Raw genomic sequence first — 19,074 nt, forward strand, 5'->3', positions numbered from 1 at the left:
TGTGCATTTCTCTTCGTGTGCAGATGTGTTTGTATGTGTACTTTATTGTGCCAAACTGGGTTAATGTGTGCATGTGTGTGCATGAATTTATAAGTGCATATATATGTGCATGTGTGTGCACTTGCCTGTGTACATGTGCATTTATGCATGTGTCTGCCTGTATGTGTGCACGTTTGCACATACCTGTGTCTACGTGTACCCATGGTGCAACACTCTGACCTGTGGAGGTGGCCAGGCTCTTCCAGGGGATGTTTTGCAGTCCTGTTATCAGATGGGAAAACTGAGTCCTGAAGCAGGTCTGGTGTTCCCAGGGGAGGAGCAGATGACCCCCACTCCTCTTCTGTCCCCTGTTGGTAATCTGGGACCTGCCTAGGGGCATCTCAAGGGCATGCCTGCCTCAGTTGAGGGGTCACAGGTCTCTGTGGGGGTTTAGATGGGACAGGACGTGCTGCTGAGTGGAAGTGGTTCAACTGAGCATGTAATGTTGAGTTCCAGCCTCTGAAGATTTGCCACCTCCCATCAGAAGACCCAAATCCTGGGCTCTCAAGGCCCCCTCCTGGCTGAACTTCCCGGAAACCTGGCTGTCTCAGGACTCAACTCTTGCGGACCCGGGGTGCCAGGGCCCCAGATACTGAGCACTGGAGACTGTCCCTAGTGTTGGGAAAGCTGGACAGGTGCATGTAAATCAATGAAGTTAGAACACACCCTTACACTATACACAAAAATAAACTCAAAATGGCTTAAAGACTTAAACACAACACCATAAAACTCCTAGAAGAGAACATAGGCAAAACATTCTGACATAAATTGTACCAATATTTTCTCAGGTCCGTCTCGCAAAGGAATAGAAGTAAAAGGAAAAATGAACAAAGGTGACTTAATCAAACTTAAAAGCTTTTGTACAGCAGAAGCAAGAAGAACTACAATTCTGCAGCCTGTGGAAGGAAAACACATTCATAGAAAGATAGACAAAATGAAAAGGCAGAGGACTTTGTACCAGATGAAGGAACAAGATAAAACCCCAGAAAAACAACTAAATGAAGTGGAGATAGGCAACCTTCCAGAAAGAGAATTCAGAAAAATGATAGTGAAGATGATCCAGGACCTCGAAAAAAGAATGGAGGCAAAGATCAAGAAGGTGCAAGAAATGTTTAACAAAGACCTAGAAGAATTAAAGAACAAACAAACAGAGATGAACAATACAATAACTGAAATGAAAAATACACTAGAAGGAATCAATGGCAGAATAACTGAGGCAGAAGAACGGATAAGTGACCTGGAAGACAGAATGGTGGAATTCACTGCTGCAGAACAGAATAAAGAAAAAAGAATGAAAAGAAATGAAGAAAGCCTAAGAGACCTCTGGGACAACTAATGCAACAACATTCGCATTATAGGGGTCCCAGATGGAGAAGAGAGAGAGAAAGGACCCAAGAAAATATCTGAAGAGATTATAGTCAAAAACTTCCCTAACATGGGAAAGTAAATAGCCACCCAAGTCCAGGAAGCGCAGAGAGTCCGAGGCAGGATAAACCCAAGGAGAAACATGGCGAGACACATAGTAATCAAACTGATAAAAATTAAAGACAAAGAAAAATTATTGAAAGCAGCAAGGGAAAAACAACAAATAACATACAAGGGAACTCCCATAAGGTTAACAGCTGATTTCTCAGCAGAAACTCTACAAGCCAGGAGGGAGTGGCACGATATAGTTAAAGTGATGAAAGGGAAGAAACTACAACCAAGATTACTCTACCTGGCAAGGATCTCATTCAGATTGGACAGAGAAATCAAAAGCTTTACAGACAAGCAAAAGCTAAGAGAATTCAGCACCACCAAACCAGCTCTACAACAAATGCTAAAGGAACTTCTCTAAGTGGGAAACACGAGAGAAGAAAAGGACCTACAAAAACAATCCCATAACAAGTAAGAAAATGGTAATAGGAACATACATATCGATAATTACCTTAAACGTGAATGGATTAAATGCTCCAACCAAGAGACACAGGCTCGCTGAATGGACAAAAAAACAAGACCTATATATATGCTGTCTACAAGAGACCCACTTCAGACCTAGGGACACACACAGACTGAAAGTGAGGGGATGGAAAAAGATATTCCATGCAAATGGAAAACAAAAGAAAGCTAGAGTAGCAATACTCATATCAGATAAAAGAGACTTTAAAATAAAGAATGTTACAAGAGACAAGGAAGGACACTACCTAATGATCAAGGGGTCAATCCAAGAAGAAGATATAACAATTATAAATATATATGCACCCAACATATATGCACCTCAATACATAAGGCAACTGCTAACAGCTATAAAAGAGGAAATTGACAGTAACACAATAATAGCAGGGGGCTTTAACACCTCACTTACACCAATGGACAGATCATCCAGACAGAAAATTAATACGGAAACATAAGCTTTAAATGACACAATAGACCAGATAGATTTAATTGATATTTATAGGACATTCCATCCAAAAACAGCAGATTACACTTTCCTTTCTTCTCAAGTGCACACAGAACATTCTCCAGGATAGACCACATCTTGGGTCACAAATCAAGCCTCAGTAAGTTTAAGAAAATTGAAATCATATCAAGCATCTTTTCCAGCCGCAACGCTATGAGATTAGAAATCAACTACAGGGAAAAAAACATAAAAAACACAAACACATGGAGGCTAAACAATAGGTTACTAAATAACCAAGAGATCACTGAAGAAATCAAAGAGGAAATCAAAAGATACCTAGAGACAAATGACAATGAAAACACGATGATCCAAAACCTATGGGATGCAGCAAAAGCAGTTCTAAGGGGAAGTTTATAGCAATATAAGCCTACCTCAAGAAACAAGAAAATCTCAAATAAACAATCTAACCTTACACCTAAAGGAACTAGAGAAAGAAGAACAAACAAAACCCAAAGTTAGGAGAAGGAAAGAAATCATAAAGATCAGAGCAGAAATAAATGAAATAGAAACAAAGAGGGACTTCCCTGGTGGCGCAGTGGTTAAGAATCCGCCTGCTAATGCAGGGGACATGGGTTCGAGCCCTGGTCTGGGATGATCCCACATGCTGCGGAGCAACTGGGCCCATGCGCCACAGCTGCTGAGCCTGTGCTCTGGAGCCCATGAGCCACAAATGCTGAGCCTGTATGCCACCACTGCTGAAGCCCACGTGTCTGGAGTCCATGTTCTGCAACAGAGAGGCCACCGCAATGAGAAGCTCACACACCGCAACAAAAAAAGAGTGGACACTGCTCGCCGCAGCTAGAGAAAGCCCGCGCACAGCAACAAAGACCCAAAGTAGCCAAAAGTAAATAAATAAATTTATTTAAAAAAAAAAAAGAAACAAAGAAAACAATAGCAAAGATCAATAAAACTAAAAGCTGGTTCTTTGAGAAGATAAACAAAATTGATAAACCTTTAGCCAGACTCATCAAGAAAAAGAGGGAGAGGACTCAAATCAATAAAATTAGGAATGAAAAAGGAGAAGTTATAACAGACACCGCAGAAATACAAAGCATCCTAAGAGACTACTACAGGCAACTCTATGCCAATAAAATGGACAGCCTGGAAGAAATGGATGAATTCTTAGAAAGGTATAACCTTCCAAGACTGAACCAGGAAGAAACAGAAAATATGAACAGACCAATCACAAGTAATGAAATTGAAACTGTGATTAAAAATCTTCCAGCAAACAAAAGTCCAGGACAAGATGGCTTCAAACCTATCAAACATTTAGAGAAGCGCTACCATCTATCCTTCCCAAACTCTTTCAAAAAATTTCAGAGGAAGGAACATTCCCAAACTCATTCTACGAGGCCACCGTCACCCTGATACCAAAACCAGACAAAGATACTACAAAAAAAGAAAATTACAGACCAATATCACTGATGAATATAGATGCAAACCTCCTCCACAAAATACTAGCAAACAGAATCCAACAACACATTAAAAGGATCATACACCATGATCAAGTGGGATTTATCCCAGGGATGCAAGGATTCTTCAATATACACAAATCAATCAATGTGATACACCGTATTACAAATTGAAGAAGAAAAACCATATGATCATCTCAATAGATGCAGAAAAAGCTTTTGACAAAATTCAACACCCATTTATGATAAAAACTCTCAAGAAAGTGGGCATAGAGGGAACCTACCTCAACACAATAAAGGCCATATACGACAAGCCCACAGCAAACATCATTCTCAATGGTGAAAAAAATGAAAGCATTTCCTCTAAGATTAGGGACAAGGATAGCCACTCTCGCCACTATTATTCAACATAGTTTTGGAAGTCCTAGCCATGGCAATCAGAGAAGAAAAAGAAATAAAAGGAATACAAATTGGAAAAGAAGAGGTAAAACTGTCACTGTTTGCAGGTGACATGATACTATACATAGAGAATCCTAAAGATATCACCAGAAAACTACTAGAGCTAATCAATGAATTTGGTAAAGTTGCAGCATACAAAATTAATGCACAGAAATCTCTTGCATTCCTATACATTAACAACGAAAGATCAGAAAGAGAAATTAAGGGAAAAATCCTATTCACCATTGCAACAAAAAGAATAAAATACCTAGGAATAAACCTACCTAAGGAGGTAAAAGACCTGTACTCAGAAAATTATAAGACACTGATGAAAGAAATCAAAGATGACACAAACAGATGGGGAGATATACCATGTTCTTGGATTGGAAGAATCAGTAATGTGAAAATGACTATATACTACTCAAAGCAATCTACAGATTCAATACAATCCCTATCAAATTACCAGTGGCATTTTTTACAGAACTAGAACAAAAAAATCTTAAAATTTGTATGAGACACAAAAGACCCCGAATAGGCAAAGCAGTCTTTTTTTTTTTTTTTTTTTTTTTTTTGCGGTATGCGGGCCTCTCACTGTTGTGGCCTCTCCCGTTGCGGAGCACAGGCTCCGGACGCGCAGGCCCAGCGGCCATGGCTCACGGGCTTAGTTGCTCCGCGGCATGTGGGATCCTCCCGGACCAGGGCACGAACCCGTGTCTCCTGCATCGGCAGGCGGACTCTCAACCACTGCGCCACCAGGGGAGCCCGGCAAAGCAGTCTTGAGGGAAAAAAACGGAGCTGGAGGAATCAGACTCGCTGACTTCAGACTACAGTACAAAGCTACAGTAATCAAGACAATATGGTACTGGCACAAAAACAGAAGTATAGATCAATGGAACAGGATAGAAAGCCCAGAGATAAACCCACGCACCTAGGGTCAACTAATCTATGACAAAGGAGGCAAGGATATACAATGGAGAAAAGACAGTCTCTTCAATAAGTGGTGCCGGGAAAACTGGACAGCTACATGTAAAAGAATGAAATTAGAACATTCCCTAACACCATACACAAAAATAAACTCAAAATGGATTCGAGACCGAAATGTAAGACCGGACACTATAAAACTCTTAGAGGAAAACATAGGAAGAACACTCTTTGACATAAATCACAGCAAGATCTTTTTTGACCCACCTCCTAGAGTAACGGAAATAAAAACAAAAATAAACAAATGGGACCTAATGAAACTTCAAAGCTTTGGCACCACAAAGGAAACCATAAAGAAGACGAAAAGATAACCCTCAAAATGAGAGAAAATATTTGCAAACAAATCAACGGACAAAAGATTAATCTCCAAAATATATAAACAGCTCATGCAGCTCAATATTAAAAAAACAAACAACCCAATGCAAAAATGGGAAGAAGACCTAAATAGACATTTCTCCAAAGAAGACATACAGATGGCCAAGAAGCACATGAAAAGCTGCTCAACATCACTAATTATTAGAGAAATGCAAATCAAAACTACAACGAGGTATCACCTCACACCAGTTAGAATGGGCATCATCAGAAAATCTACAAACAACAAATGCTGGAGAGGGTGTGGAGAAAAGGGAACCCTCTTGCACTGTTGGTGGGGATGTCAACTGATACAGTCACTATGGAGAACAGTATGGAGGTTCCTTAAAAAACTAGAAATAGAACTACCATATGATCCAGCAATCCCACTACTGGGCATATACCCAGAGAAAACCATAATTCAGAAAGACACATGCACCCCAATGTTCATTGCAGCACTATTTACAATAGCCAGGTCATGGAAGCAACCTAAATGCCCATCGACAGACAAATGGGTAAAGAAGATGTGGTACATATATACAATGGAATATTACTCAGCCATAAAAATGAACGAAATTGGGTCATTTGTAGAGATGTGGGTGGATCTAGACTGTCATACAGAGTGAAGTAAGTCAGAAAGAGAAAAATATCATATATTAACGCATATATGTGGAACCTAGAAAAATGGTACAGATATGAACTGGTTTGCAGGGCAGAAATAGAGACACAGATGTAGAGAACAAACGTATGGACACCAAGGGGGAAAGTGGTGGGGGATGGTGGTGGTGGGATGAATTGGGAGATTGGGATTGACATGTATACACAAATATGTATAAAATAGATAACTAATAAGAACCTGCTGTATTAAAAAATAAATTAAATTTAAAAAACAAAAGCTTTTGCACAACAAAGGAAACCATAAACAAAACAAAAAGACAACCTACAGAATGGGAGAAGATATTTGCAAACGATGCGACCAGCAAGGGCTTAATTTCCAAAATATACAAACAGTTCATGCAGTTCAGCAACATAAAAACAATAATCCCGGGCTTCCCTGGTGGCGCAGTGGTTGAGAATCTGCCTGCCAATGCAGGGGACACGGGTTCGTGCCCCGGTCCGGGAAGATCCCACATGCCGTGCAGCGGCTGGGCCCGTGAGCCGTGGCAACTGAGCCTGCGCATCCGGAGCCTGCGCTCCGCAACGGGAGAGGCCACAATAGTGAGAGGCCCGCATACCGCAAAAAAAAAAAAAAACAAAAAAACAAAAAAAAACAATAATCCCGTTGAAAAATGGGCAGAGGAACTAAATAGATATATCTTCAGAGAAGACATACCGATGGCCAACAGGCAAATGAAAAGATGCTTAACATCGCTAATTATTAGAGAAATGAAAATCAAAACTACAATGAGGTACCATCTCACACTGGTCAGAATGGCCATCATTAAGAAGTCCTCAAATAAGAAATGCTGGAGAGGGTGTGGAGAAAAGGGAACCCTCCTACACTGTTGGGGGGAATGTAAGTTGGTGCAGCCACTATGGAAAACAGTATGGAGGTTCCTCAAAAAAATAAAAATAGAGTTGCTATATGATCCAGCAATCCCATTCCTGGGCATATATCCGGACAAAACTATAATTCAAAAAGATACAGGCACCCCTATGTTCATAGCAGCACTATTCACAATAGCCCAGACATGGAGACAACCTAAATGTCCATCAACAGATGAGTGAATAAAAATGGGGTACATATATACACTGGAATACTACTCAGCCATAAAAAGGAACAAAATGATGCCATTTGCAGCAACATGGATGGAACTAGAGATTATAATACTAAGTAAGTCAGAAAGAGACTTATATTCCATTTACATGTGGAATTTAAATATGACACAAACGAACTTTCATGAAATAGAAACAGACTCACAGACACAGAGAACAGACTTGTGGTTGCCAAGGGGAAGTGGAGCGGGAAAGGGACGGAGTGAGAGGTTGGGGTTAGCAGATGCAAACTATTATATACAGAATGGATAAACAACAAGGTCCTACTGTATAGCACAGGGAAATATATTCAATATTCTGTGATAAACCATAATGGAAATGAATATTTTTAAAAAAGAATGTATATATATGTATAACTGAATCACTTTTTGCTCTTCAGCAGAAATTAACACAACATTGTAAATCAACTATACTTCAATAAAAAGATTCACACACACACACACACACACACACACACACACACACACACACACACACACACACAAAGGCTGTCCCTAAATGTGTGGGAAGTGGATACTGGCTCTGTGAGCTGGTGGCTTCAACATCTACCCTGTTGGGTGAGGGGAGATCTGTCCAGGAGCAACAGATCATTTGTGCCACTTTCAACCTTTAGGCCTAATTCGTCCTCTACCCCACCACCATGCTGTAAGTGGGCCCCTACACACTGCCCAGGGGGTTGGGGTGGTGCAGGAGCCCAGGTTTGTTAAACCAACAAGAACTTTTCTACATATTGGGTTTACTGAAAGTGGGACCATTCCACTGCCTCCCCGTCGCCACCTGGCTCCCCTTGCCTTCCAGGTATGGCCCGAAGCCCTGCTGGATCCGCACGCGTCCATAGCTATTGGCTTCCCCTGCCGGAGGCTGACTCGTTAAATTTGGCCTGGGGCCCCCAGCCCCACTTCCTCCTCTCCAGCAGCTCCCCACATATCCTGGTCTTCCCTGCCTCTGGACATTGGCTTGTGCTGGACCCTCTGCTGAGATCTGGCTGGAAGGATGCAGGAAGAATGGGAATTTTGTTGATTCCCAGGGCAGGGGCAGCTGAACTGTAAAGGCTGTGGATTTGTCTTGCCAATTCTGAGTCCTGAGTTCCTGGCAAGACACAAAGCCAGGTGAGAAAGCAATGTGAACGAATGATCAAACAATTGAGTGAATGGATGCTGGGCTTGCAAAAAAGACCGTGGGGGAACTGGTGGTCAAGCCACATTGTGGGGGGGGCAGGAGGGACAGAATCTGGGTGTGGGCTGAACCCCCGTCCTCCCTCCTTTGCCAAGGAGAAAGCCAAAGTCCAGTCCCAGAGCCAGTGTTTATTAGCAAGATGGAACCCAAGGGCAGGTGTGGCCTGGACAGCAGAGGGCTGCCAGGAGCCCCCACCCACCTACCCAACTGCCCCCAGAGCTATTTACACCCATCATCTGAAGTGGTGGGCAGAAGGGAGCCCTGGGAAGCCCCTGTAGGCCCCAGGCCTCCACCATGACCCTCTCTCCCCTCAGCGCTGCCTGAGCCTGGCCCCTCTGCTTTTCTCCCAGCCCCTGCATCACAGCAGCATGGAGAAAGCAAAGAGGAGGTAGAGTGGCCAGGCAGGGAGGGAAGGAGGGGCTGGAGGGGCTGCCCCACCCAGGCAGGGCTCCTCTTCTCCTGTCCCCAATAAATAGAGAATAAATACCCAGGAAAGGGCTGGCCTTGACTGAGTGCCCCTCTCCCAGGCAGGGGCTGGCATCCTGTGCCAGCCCCTTCTTCCCTTCTCTGAGCGCATCTGAGCCCTCACCCCCACCCCCGGTCTCCAAAGCAGTCCTCACATCCACATGTATGCCAACGGCACACATGGGCAAAGGTGTACAGTCCGTGCCCCATCCAGGTAGAGATTGCTCCTTCCCTGTGTCCTGTAGATCCTGGCGGTGGCTGTCAAGCAGGTAGACTCCCAGCTGAGCCTGGGGACTGTGTGGTCCTGGCCCAGCCCGGCCAACTGACCGGGCCTGGTTAGGTGGGCTCCGTTTTCTGCCGTCTCTGACCAGCCTGGGTCTAGTTTTGGATGATGCTGCCACTGAGGCAGGCTATTTACAACCCACCAATAAATACTGTCTTTGCAGGGGCAGGGTGTATATAGAATATAGATATTTTATATATATATATATGTATATATATATATATATATCTTTTATATTAAAAGGGACGAGGACTAGGCCGGCCCATCGCAGGGCTCAGACAGCAGGCCTCATGTGTCCGGTGGGTGGTGGCGGCGGTTCCGGGGTTTTTTCTGGTCCTGGGGTTCAGGAGGCCTGGGTGCCCCTGGGGCCTCCCTGGGACTGGGGGGCACATGGCGCCAGTAGCCCTGGCAGTACTGGTGGATGAGGCCCACTTCTGGCTGGGCCAGGAGCTGGGCCAGCTCCTGGTAAGGGGCTGTGGGGGGCCCGGCACCTGGGGGAGGTGGGACGCTCACAGCTGGGGGTGGGAAGAGGGCAGCATGGACGGCGTCCTGGCCCAGTACATGCAACTGCACTCGTGTGATGACATGCTTGAAGTTGTTCTCGGTGGCTGTACAGGAGTAAAGGCCGCGATCACCAAGCTGCAGGGCGCGAAGCAGTAAGCCCTGTTCCGTGCGCAGGAAGCGGTCGTCTGCACGCATCTGTGGGGGAAGGGGCTGGGGCTCAGGGGCTGCAGGACCACCGTGTTTGCCCCGGCTAGCTCCCCGATCAAACCACCTCTGGGGCCACCCCATGCAGGGGCACCCGTGTGGAATTTCCATATACCAAGAAAAACAAGTTTCCATATAACATCTGAATAATAAACACTTCCATTTCAGGAGGAATGACCATAAGGGGATTCTGTACAATGAGAGAATTCTGGAGCATACACACAATTTCTATTTAATGAGAATAAACAGATGTTGGGGCACCCTCTTAGAATTTCCATGTAGAAGGGATTGCCTAGAAGGTATTTCCATAATAGGAAGGCTACCCCACAGAATTTCCATATGCTGGAACTCATCCATGTGACATTTCCATAGAATGAGGTATACTGCCAATAAAGTACACATATGGAATTCTCATATAAAAAGGCATGCCTACAAGTAGTTTCCATGTAATATGGACACCCCACAGAGTTTCCATAAAACTGGATTCACCCAAATGATCTCCACATAGGGAAGGGGGCTTGGAAGGACTTTCTTAGAATGAGGGCTGCCCCAGTTTGGTTCCGATACCACATTTCACCCACGTAGAATTTCGACTGTACAAGGGACTCTCCCAACCATGGTGAGGACTGTGGGGCACAGGAAATCACCTCTCGGCGCCGGTCACTGGGATCTCGCTGGAAGAGCCACTTAACGGTAGCCTGGGGCGAGCGGGGCTGGCACTCAAGGAAGGCTGCACTCCCTGCCACGCCATACTGCACAGACTCCACGGCATTCTTATTGGCTATAGAACAAGAGGGTGCCACGTGAAAGCAGCACTACCTCTTGGCAGACTGCAGGCTGGTGAGGGGCATATACAGGGATACCCACCCATACAGGCAGGGCTGTGCCATGAGGCATCCACTCCTTGAGGGGGTGGCCGAGGACATCCCTTCTCCAAAACCCCTCATCCCCTCACCCCCACGGACCATGTGAGAATCCTTCCAGTGGGGGCCCCATGAGCAGCTCCGTGGGCTGCACAGCTCCGCACCGAGGAGCACCCAGTGGTGAGACACAGCACTCACCGTTGGAATTGAACCCACGGCACTGCCTGATGGGGTTCCCGTGCCGGACGTCCTGCCGGCGGCTCCGCCTGGATGAAGATAGCTCCTGAAGGAGTATTCCCAAGAAGACTTGCCCCCCAAGTCTCTATACCCCTGAAACTCCAGGGTAGGATGTCTCACCCATAAAGTCCCCCAGGGTAATATCACATCCACCTCTAGACCTCCAGGACAGAGCCCTGGGTCTGGTGGCCAAAATTCCAAGGGTCTCGGGGTTCACACCTCTTAGAGGATGCTGTGTAGCGGGAACAGGCTTGGCCATCCCAGGCACAGTAAGGGTCCCGGGCAAGGCAGCAGTCAGCACAGGCGGCCCCATATGCCTGGCAGCGGTGCAGGCTCAGGTGTGTGACGCCCACGGCTGAGGCCACGTACAGTTGTTGCTGTGGGCAGGGGTAGGAGCTTGTCAGTTCCCTCCCCATAGCCAGCCTTCCTTAGGAGCCAGTTGGGCCAGGCTCCTCCCCTTCTTGTTCCGTGCCTCAGTTTCCCCATCTCTTTGCCAAGGGCTTGACCCCAAGATGAAGCAGCCTCCATCCCTACCCTCAACCCACCTCGCCAAAACTCACCCTCTTGGAAGAGATCGTCATGGTCTTAACAGGTGCTGGGTCCTAGAAGAAGATAGGGATTAGCTTATGACCCTGGGGACCCCCTTCCTGTCCTGACCTGGAGGTCTAAGGTCAGGAGGTTGTACTGAGGAGGGCCATGGTGAGGAGGACAGGACTGGGTGGTGTCACACCCACCTTGAAGACCTCCACCTCCTCTAGCATGAGCTCCTCCATCTCCTGGTCATCCTTAGGCAGCACAATGACCTTCTGCACTGTCCCGCGGTCTGGAACGGGCCGGGCAGGGCCTCAGTGGGGCTGAGGACGCTGGGAAAGGGGCACCAGCCTCAGCCCCTTCCCCCACCAGGGCCCAAACCCCCCCAAGGGCAGTGGAGTGGGAGCTCTGTGCCAAGGTTGAAGAGTTGCCCCCAGATGAGGGGAAGAGATCTACGGGGACTGGCCCTGGATAAGGGGTGAGTCACAGCTAGAGTCTGCCCCTCTGACCCCAGACCCTCATTTTGGGAAGCTGCGAACAGGCTGCAGGAAGTGTTCCCTTATGTTGAGGGCTACTGGAACAGCGGTGGGTGCAGTTTGCATGTGCACACGAGAGCATGTGTGTCACTATTTGGGCCCAGGTATCCTGGAGGTGTCTGGCTCTGTCCTCCCTCTTTCCGCCCAAACATGGGTCCCCAGGCACCCAGTGTCCCTGCTCTCCCGGACACCAGGGATAGGAATGAAAATGGGGTTTCACCATCCCCATTCTCAGTTATCCTGGTAATAGAGAGAAGCCTCCAAAGGATGAAGGTGGCAGAGCTGACACTGACAACCCTGCAGTAGCCCCTGAGCAGGGCAGGGCCCAGCCCCATGGATCAGCACCCTCCACCCAGTGAGCCCAGTGTGGGAGGGGCCAGGAGCAGCAGTGGGTACCTGTGCCCAGGAAAAGCACCTCATAGCGCCCATCGGCTGCATCCACCTGGTCCACAGCAACAGTGGTGAGACGGTAAGGAGAGCCTGTGCGGACCACTAGGGGCCGCCGCTGCAGAGGGTAAACAGCCTGGTACATGAGTGGGTGGGTGCGCATGAAGTTGATCACTTCATCAGGATAGTCCTTGGTGGACTTCATGGATGGCGTGAAGGTTCCACCAGGGCACTGCGGGCAGGTGATGAGCGTCAGGGCAAGGCTGCCCAGGGCACTCTAGACCCATTAGCTTCAGAAGAGGTCTCCGCTCTATCTGTCCCCACCAGCTCCACCTGCTCCGCTTCTCAGAACACCCATCTGGGCTTTTGCCCAATACACAACCTCTCTGCAGGTCCTGCACCAGCTGACGTCCCAAGGTCTCACATGGTCAAATCCCATGGCCATCTCCCCGGCTTCATGTGCCTTGACTTTGTGGCAGCATTTGGCAGAGCTGACAATGGACTTCCTAGGTCCTCATCCCCACCGGCTTGTCTCCTTCCTCTGACTGTTCTTCCAGCTCTCCAGTTCACCCCTTCCCCAGCTCCACCCCTGCTCAGCAGGAAGGCGGGCCGGAGCTCCTTTAACACCCTAGGCATGTGATCAGATCGGGAAGCTCTCCTGCATAGACTCCCACGGTGGTCCACGTCACACCAAGATCAGGTGAATCGCCTCCCACTACTGCAGGGGCTCCTGCTCACCCCCACCTCCAGCCTGCCTTGAAGACTTCCCTACAACTTTCAGCTTCCAAACAGCCTCCCAGAGGGAGCAGCCTGCCACACCCAACCACCATCTTTGTTTCAGGATCCTAGCTGGATTCTTTCACAGCCCGACACTGTGTGTAAATGGTGGAGCTTTCCGTACGGTGTGTTTTATTTTAACTTCAGCTTTATTGAGGGTGAATGGTGAGTTTATATGTGCGTATGGTCCACCTCCGCCCCCGCCCCCGCCAACTTGGCTGTGAGTGTCACGATGGTGCGGCCCATGTCTGCAAAGGGCCTGACCCAGCACAGTTCTCGTGGAAAGAGAGGAAACGGAAAGGTGGAGTGAGTGGGGTCCTCACCGTGCCGGGCCGTGGGTAGGGCATCTTCCCTGAGAAGGGCATCCATTGGTAGTTGGGGCCTTCCTTGTGGGCAAAGGGACCATTGAAGACCATGCGAATGTCAGCCATGGAGTAGACACACACGGCAGAGCCTCGGAACACAGAGCTGTGGGCAAGGCAGGCTGCTGCTGCGGGTGGGGCAGACCTTTGGCCCAGGGTCCCTCCCCAGCCTGCCCTCACCCATAGCTCCCCGCCAGGATAGGGTCCTCCACAAATCACAGCCCCCAACTCAGTCACACCCTGCCACTGCCAGCCCCAGCCCCAGCCCCAGTCTCACCCCGAGGAGGTAAAGACAGCGTAAATGACTGGGTTTCTCACATCCTGGGTCTGCTGGACAAACACATCCTCTGGGGACAGAAGGAGAGGGGGCTGGGAGGGTACCACGAGCACCAAGGCCCTGCCCACTCCTGGGTGGGGGGCACCAGGCTTCCCCTGACCACCCATCTGGCCGCCATCCCCTGCAGTAGCCATAGGCCCCCGCCCGCCTGCCGGGTGCTCACGGAGCTCGTCAAAGTGGGTCTCGATGCCATCCTCGCCTGGCACAGAGCAGACCAGCCTTGCCTTCAGGAATGTGCTCCACTTGTTGACCAGGCAGCAGTGGCCGCCGTCATCGTTCTGGGGGGCAGGGGGCAGGGGCTGGGTCAGATCAGCTCACTCACCTCAAAGACACTGCCAGAGCAGGGCTGATGGAACCAGGACTGGGCCTGGGGAGGGGTCAGCAAGGGGTCTCATACCAGGCAGATCCGCCCGATGCGGGCATACACGGCGGGGCTCTGCGGTGCCTCTGCGGACCGCTCACGGAAGAAGAAGTAGAGCTTGTCGTCGTTGCGCTCGGCGCTGTCAGGGATGAGCTCGGCGTGGATGAATGAAGGGTCTGCAGGTGGGCAGGCATCAGTGGACCGCACCCTCCTTGGACAAAGCCTCTTTCCCCGGCCAAGAAGACCCCCGAGTCTTCCCAGGATAAGAAACTACCCCCGCCCCAGCCAGTCAAGGGCCAAAAATTCTCCCACGAGTGTTTCTTTATGATCTCTGTGCTGCACCCCAGACATGCTGCCCACTGGAGGTGTTGCGGGCTCTGCTCACCATTGAGCCACCGGGAGTTGTACTGATCCGTGCGCATGGCCGTCTGCTTCCCAAGCGTGCGGAAGATGGCGGCGTCGGTGCCCATGAAGTCGATGTACACACCCGCATAGAGCTCCTCGTCTGTGGGTGGGCCAGTGGGTCAGTCAGGGGGCGCCCTTGGCTAAGGCTGGTGCACAGCACACATGACGTCCAGGACAGGGTCCCATCTCCCCCTCAGGTTCTCCAGGGCGATTGTATCACCAGTGGGGCGTTGGTGAATGTGTTAACAACTGGATCTGGGAGGACTGGGACTAGCAGCAGTTGGCTCTGATTAGCAGCCAGAGCCAATTTCTGTGGTGTAAATATTCCCACTATTCATGGCTGATTTCAAGCTACTAACCTGAGGTCACTCACTGAAAGTAGAGTTGGGAAGACCTGCCAAAACCATTGTCTAGTATTTCCACCCCATAGATACGAGAAATGTAAATAATCTCAAGAACATAGATAATAATAAAATGTAGTAAAATAATTAGCAAGTAATGAGTTTTAAGTATTTTTACCTTTGTTTTTAAAGTAATTTATTTAACTGTAAGTGTATATAATTTACTTTCTAATAATAGCTGTGTTTAACAGCTGGCTCACAGAATACCTGAAAATTTAAACAGAAAATTTGACAAACACACTGGCTCCAGCACACCACTCCAAGTCTTCCCGCTAGACTCCCCCAGGGCAGGCCCTGTCTTCCCCCATCAGACTCCCCAGTCTGGACCTCGCCATCCGGCTAGGGCCTTCTTATTCACCAAGAGGGAGCGGATAATGCCCACCCTCTGCCTTTCCCAGGCTTGGAGGTGGCACACTGCCCAGCAGCTGCTGAGAGGCAGACTCGGTTGGGCAGCCAGAAAGTAGGCAGAGTTTAGGGAGCTGGGTCAGCAGTGGGCTCGCCCAACCTGGGGGTAGGGGCAGCAGCTGCTTTTGAGGCCCCAGGCAGGACTCTCCATTGGTGCTGCCTTGTGGGCCTCTCCCAGCCTCCCAGACAATCCGAGAACACACTATGGGACCACCGTCTCATACCACCCTCAGTACAGATTCCACTTGTCTTCTCTTCCAGGAAGCCTGTGGCCAGGAGGGTTCTGGCCTTTGCATGGACCACACTGTGGATTTCAGTGTAGAATCTGCCCGCTGTGCCCACCGCACCCCCATTCGATGGGCTGGATGGAGGCTCATACCACCTAGTCTCTGCCCCTCAGCACACACTGGGGTCTGGTCTGTACCCTTCCCCTTGCCAAGTGGGGCCACATTGCGGGGGTGATGGGGGGGCAGGTTTCAGACACAACAACTTCATGGTCTCTTCCCTGGGGTAAAGTGTTGGTGCCATGCTCCCTGCTCCAGAGGCAGAGGTCACACCTTTAGGCTTTAGAACCAGGGTGGGGTGGGAGCACTCACTGATAAGGGCTGAGGCTGTGTCCAACTTGGGGTCGTAGGGACACTTGCCCTTTCCTGACTCGAGTTTCTCAGGCTCCAGGTAGAAGATGTAATCCTGCAAGGCAGAGAGGGGCTCAGCATCATCCAAGCCATCCCACACAGGAAAGGCAAGGGTCATCAGGCTCCCAGGGTAAAAGCGAGCCCCAGGGAAACCCTGAAGCCACCCTGCTTCACTCCCCAGATCTCACTGGGTTTTAACTCTATCTTGCCAGGTCTCCCAGGCAGGGCAGTGCTGAGGGTTCCCAGGGAGGTGCTTCCTGGTCTAGATCTCAGATAAGACCTGGGAATCACATCTCAGAAGACTCTACTTTGGGGACCATGAGAGGGGCATCAGGTGGGCTTATAGGGGCTGAAGCCCCTCCATGCCAACTGGTTCAGGAAGACTCTGGCCGGTGCCCCCTTGGGCCACAGAGGCATAACTCTTTGAGCTGTGGCTGCCTGTCTTGGGCCACAAAGGGCAGGGGTACTGGCCAAGGGCCTGGGATCCTGTCCTTTGCCATCAGGTCCCACCAGGCCAGAGGGCTCTGAGGTTATTGTGTCGCCGGGTTTTGTGCCCTACCTGTGGTCCTCAGGATAGACTAATAGGCCAGGGCCTTTTCCCTGCCCCTCAGCAGAGCCCCCAGCTCCACATGTCTCCGCAGGGAGCCGGAAGTTGAGGGGTCCAGCCCAGACCACATGGAATTCACAAAGCCCCACCCCATGCCTCCCAGCCCATCCCTGAAGATGCTAGGAGGAAGGTTGGTGAAGGCACTGGGACCAGGACGAGCTCATGAGGAGGTTAAGGGAGGAAGAGGAGAGAGGCACAGAGGCAGGAAGGAGGTGGCAGAAGGTGGCAGGGATGGTGATGGGAAGGTGTACACAGGCCTGCTTCCAGACACTCTGCACACATGACTTCCTGCACACATGGGGCTGCACACACAGCTTGGCACGCATCACTGCCAACACACAGAACCCACTGTTCACACCCTGGGCACACACACGCAGAGTCTGAGTGGCCCCACTTCTCAGCACTCCCTGCCACAGACACGCGAGCTCAAGTGACCACTTGCTCTATCACTCACCGGCAGCCCCTGCCCCCCTGCCCGCCCCTGCCCAGCCCCAGCGCCCCCCAGCCCCGGCCCAGCCCCTCATCCCTGTCCTGGGTCGTCTAGTAGACACACAGCTCTGCCCCTCCCACCCCAGGGATTAACCCGTGCCCCAAGTGAGGCATGGGGCATGGACACCTAAGAGCTATGTGTCAGGCTGCACACATGTGCCATTTTCCCACGCTGGGTGCTAAGTAAGGTGTGGGTTGGAGAGTGCCCAACGCGTGCCCACGCATGTCTACACACGTGTTCTGAGGGCGGAGGCATGGCTGTCCCCAGGGCTCCTGTCTTTCCCACCTGATGGCTTCATGATTTCTTGTCACACTGAGGCTGACATGAGTCCAGCTGGGAATGCCTTCAGAGGCTGAGGGCACTGCAGGGGAAGGGGTGGGAGGGGGGCACAGAGGTGGACGGAAGACCCTGGGGAGGCTGGCCTGGGGTGCAGGCTCCTGGCTGGAAGGCCAGGCCCAGGATGAGTTCAGTTCAGAGGCAGTGCTGCCTGGCAAGAGCCTGAAGGGATGAGGCCCACCTGGCGTGGGGCTGTGAGCGTCGGGTGGAGGGCACCATCGGTGGCTCTGCTGCCTCGGCCTCTGACCACCTGCATCTGGGTCCAGGGCATGGCCTGAGAAGACGAGGAATACAGGTTAGAGCCAGGGGTGGCAGGGGCTGGGGGAGCGGGCTCGGGCTGCCAGCTTCTCACACCACACATGCCAGGAACACATGGGAGCACCTGAGTCCCCAGAGCACATATATGCACCCCTGTGTGAACACATACACACAGCAGGGGCACACCTGCACACACCTGTGCCCCTTACGTCCAATCGTTCTCACACACTCCCTACAAGGTCACACCAGCTCACACACATGCCCACATGGAAATGGAGGAGGGCAAAAGCGGGCAGGGTGGGGCAGAGCTGAGGAAGGGGCAGCTCTCCCCCAGGCCGTATGGCAGAAGCTGACCCAGGCGTCCAGCCTCCTGATGCTGAGGCTCCCGCCAGGCCCTCTGGCTTGGCTGCAGGGGCACCGTCCACATATGGAGGAAGCGCTCACTACATGCCAGGCACAGTGCTAAGAGCTCTGAGAGCGTTAGCTCACTGCCTCCTCCTCACACCGACCTGTGAGAAAGGCAGCTATTAGCCCCATTTTCAGGAGAGGAAACTGAGGCTCTGAGAGGTGGAAGAAGTCACTCACCCAAGGTCACAGGGCCAGGAAGTGGCAGGGCTGGGGCTCAAGCCCATCCTCCCATCAGAACCCTGGAAGGTAGCTATCAGTGGGGGCAGCACAGGGCCAGGGTGGGTGAGGCTTACCTGGGCACGGCGGCCGCGGTTTACATAGGTGCACATGGGGTTGTAGGCGCCGGTCCCGCACACATACAGGTGTGTTCGGTTCCAGGGCTGGATGAGCCTGACGAAGTTCCCGCACTCACCCTGGGGCCAGAGGGAAAGCCAAGGAGGTGCCCAGATGCCTGCCTGGCCCCAGTGCCTTCCTGGAGTCCCCTTGTCCCCCGCTGCCACCTCCCCCCACCCCACCTGTGACACCACCGCACTCACGTTGCCATCCTTGCCTGAGAGCACGCACTCCTCAATGCGCTGTGGGGAGGCTGCCCAGTGGATCTGCCAGAGATGGAGGTCAGGGGGCCTGCTGGAAGGGCCCCCAGCCCTGGGGCGCGTGTCCCTCATCCCC

General features: G+C 50.6%; 1 protein-coding gene across 6 annotated transcripts in view; it reads right to left on the reverse strand.

Annotated features, from left to right (window-relative positions):
* Positions 1-8,721: 8,721 nt before the first annotated feature.
* Positions 8,722-19,074, reverse strand: part of SEMA3F (semaphorin 3F) — a 29,110-nt gene continuing 18,757 nt past the window's right edge. For 2 of the 6 annotated variants that reach the window (XM_067044156.1, XM_067044154.1), the window contains 16 exons: positions 18,942-19,004; positions 18,699-18,818; positions 17,921-18,013; positions 16,268-16,361; positions 14,846-14,965; positions 14,497-14,636; positions 14,263-14,377; positions 14,040-14,109; positions 13,724-13,868; positions 12,633-12,855; positions 11,904-11,992; positions 11,730-11,771; positions 11,389-11,546; positions 11,131-11,198; positions 10,717-10,850; positions 8,722-10,060 (listed from right to left, as the gene is read on the reverse strand). In XM_067044156.1, coding sequence (XP_066900257.1) covers positions 9,650-10,060; positions 10,717-10,850; positions 11,131-11,198; positions 11,389-11,546; positions 11,730-11,771; positions 11,904-11,992; positions 12,633-12,855; positions 13,724-13,868; positions 14,040-14,109; positions 14,263-14,377; positions 14,497-14,636; positions 14,846-14,965; positions 16,268-16,361; positions 17,921-18,013; positions 18,699-18,818; positions 18,942-19,004 — 2,085 coding nt within the window. In that variant the 3' untranslated portion in view covers positions 8,722-9,649. Of the gene's footprint in view, positions 10,061-10,716; positions 10,851-11,130; positions 11,199-11,388; positions 11,547-11,729; positions 11,772-11,903; positions 11,993-12,632; positions 12,856-13,723; positions 13,869-14,039; positions 14,378-14,496; positions 14,637-14,845; positions 14,966-16,267; positions 16,362-17,920; positions 18,014-18,698; positions 18,819-18,941; positions 19,005-19,074 lie in introns of all 6 variants that reach the window. The other 4 variants (XM_067044153.1, XM_059076796.2, XM_067044155.1 and 1 more) reach the window with 2 other exon arrangements.

This window comes from Kogia breviceps, chromosome 10 (assembly GCF_026419965.1).
Source record: "Kogia breviceps isolate mKogBre1 chromosome 10, mKogBre1 haplotype 1, whole genome shotgun sequence".
Classification (NCBI taxonomy): domain Eukaryota; kingdom Metazoa; phylum Chordata; class Mammalia; order Artiodactyla; family Physeteridae; genus Kogia; species Kogia breviceps.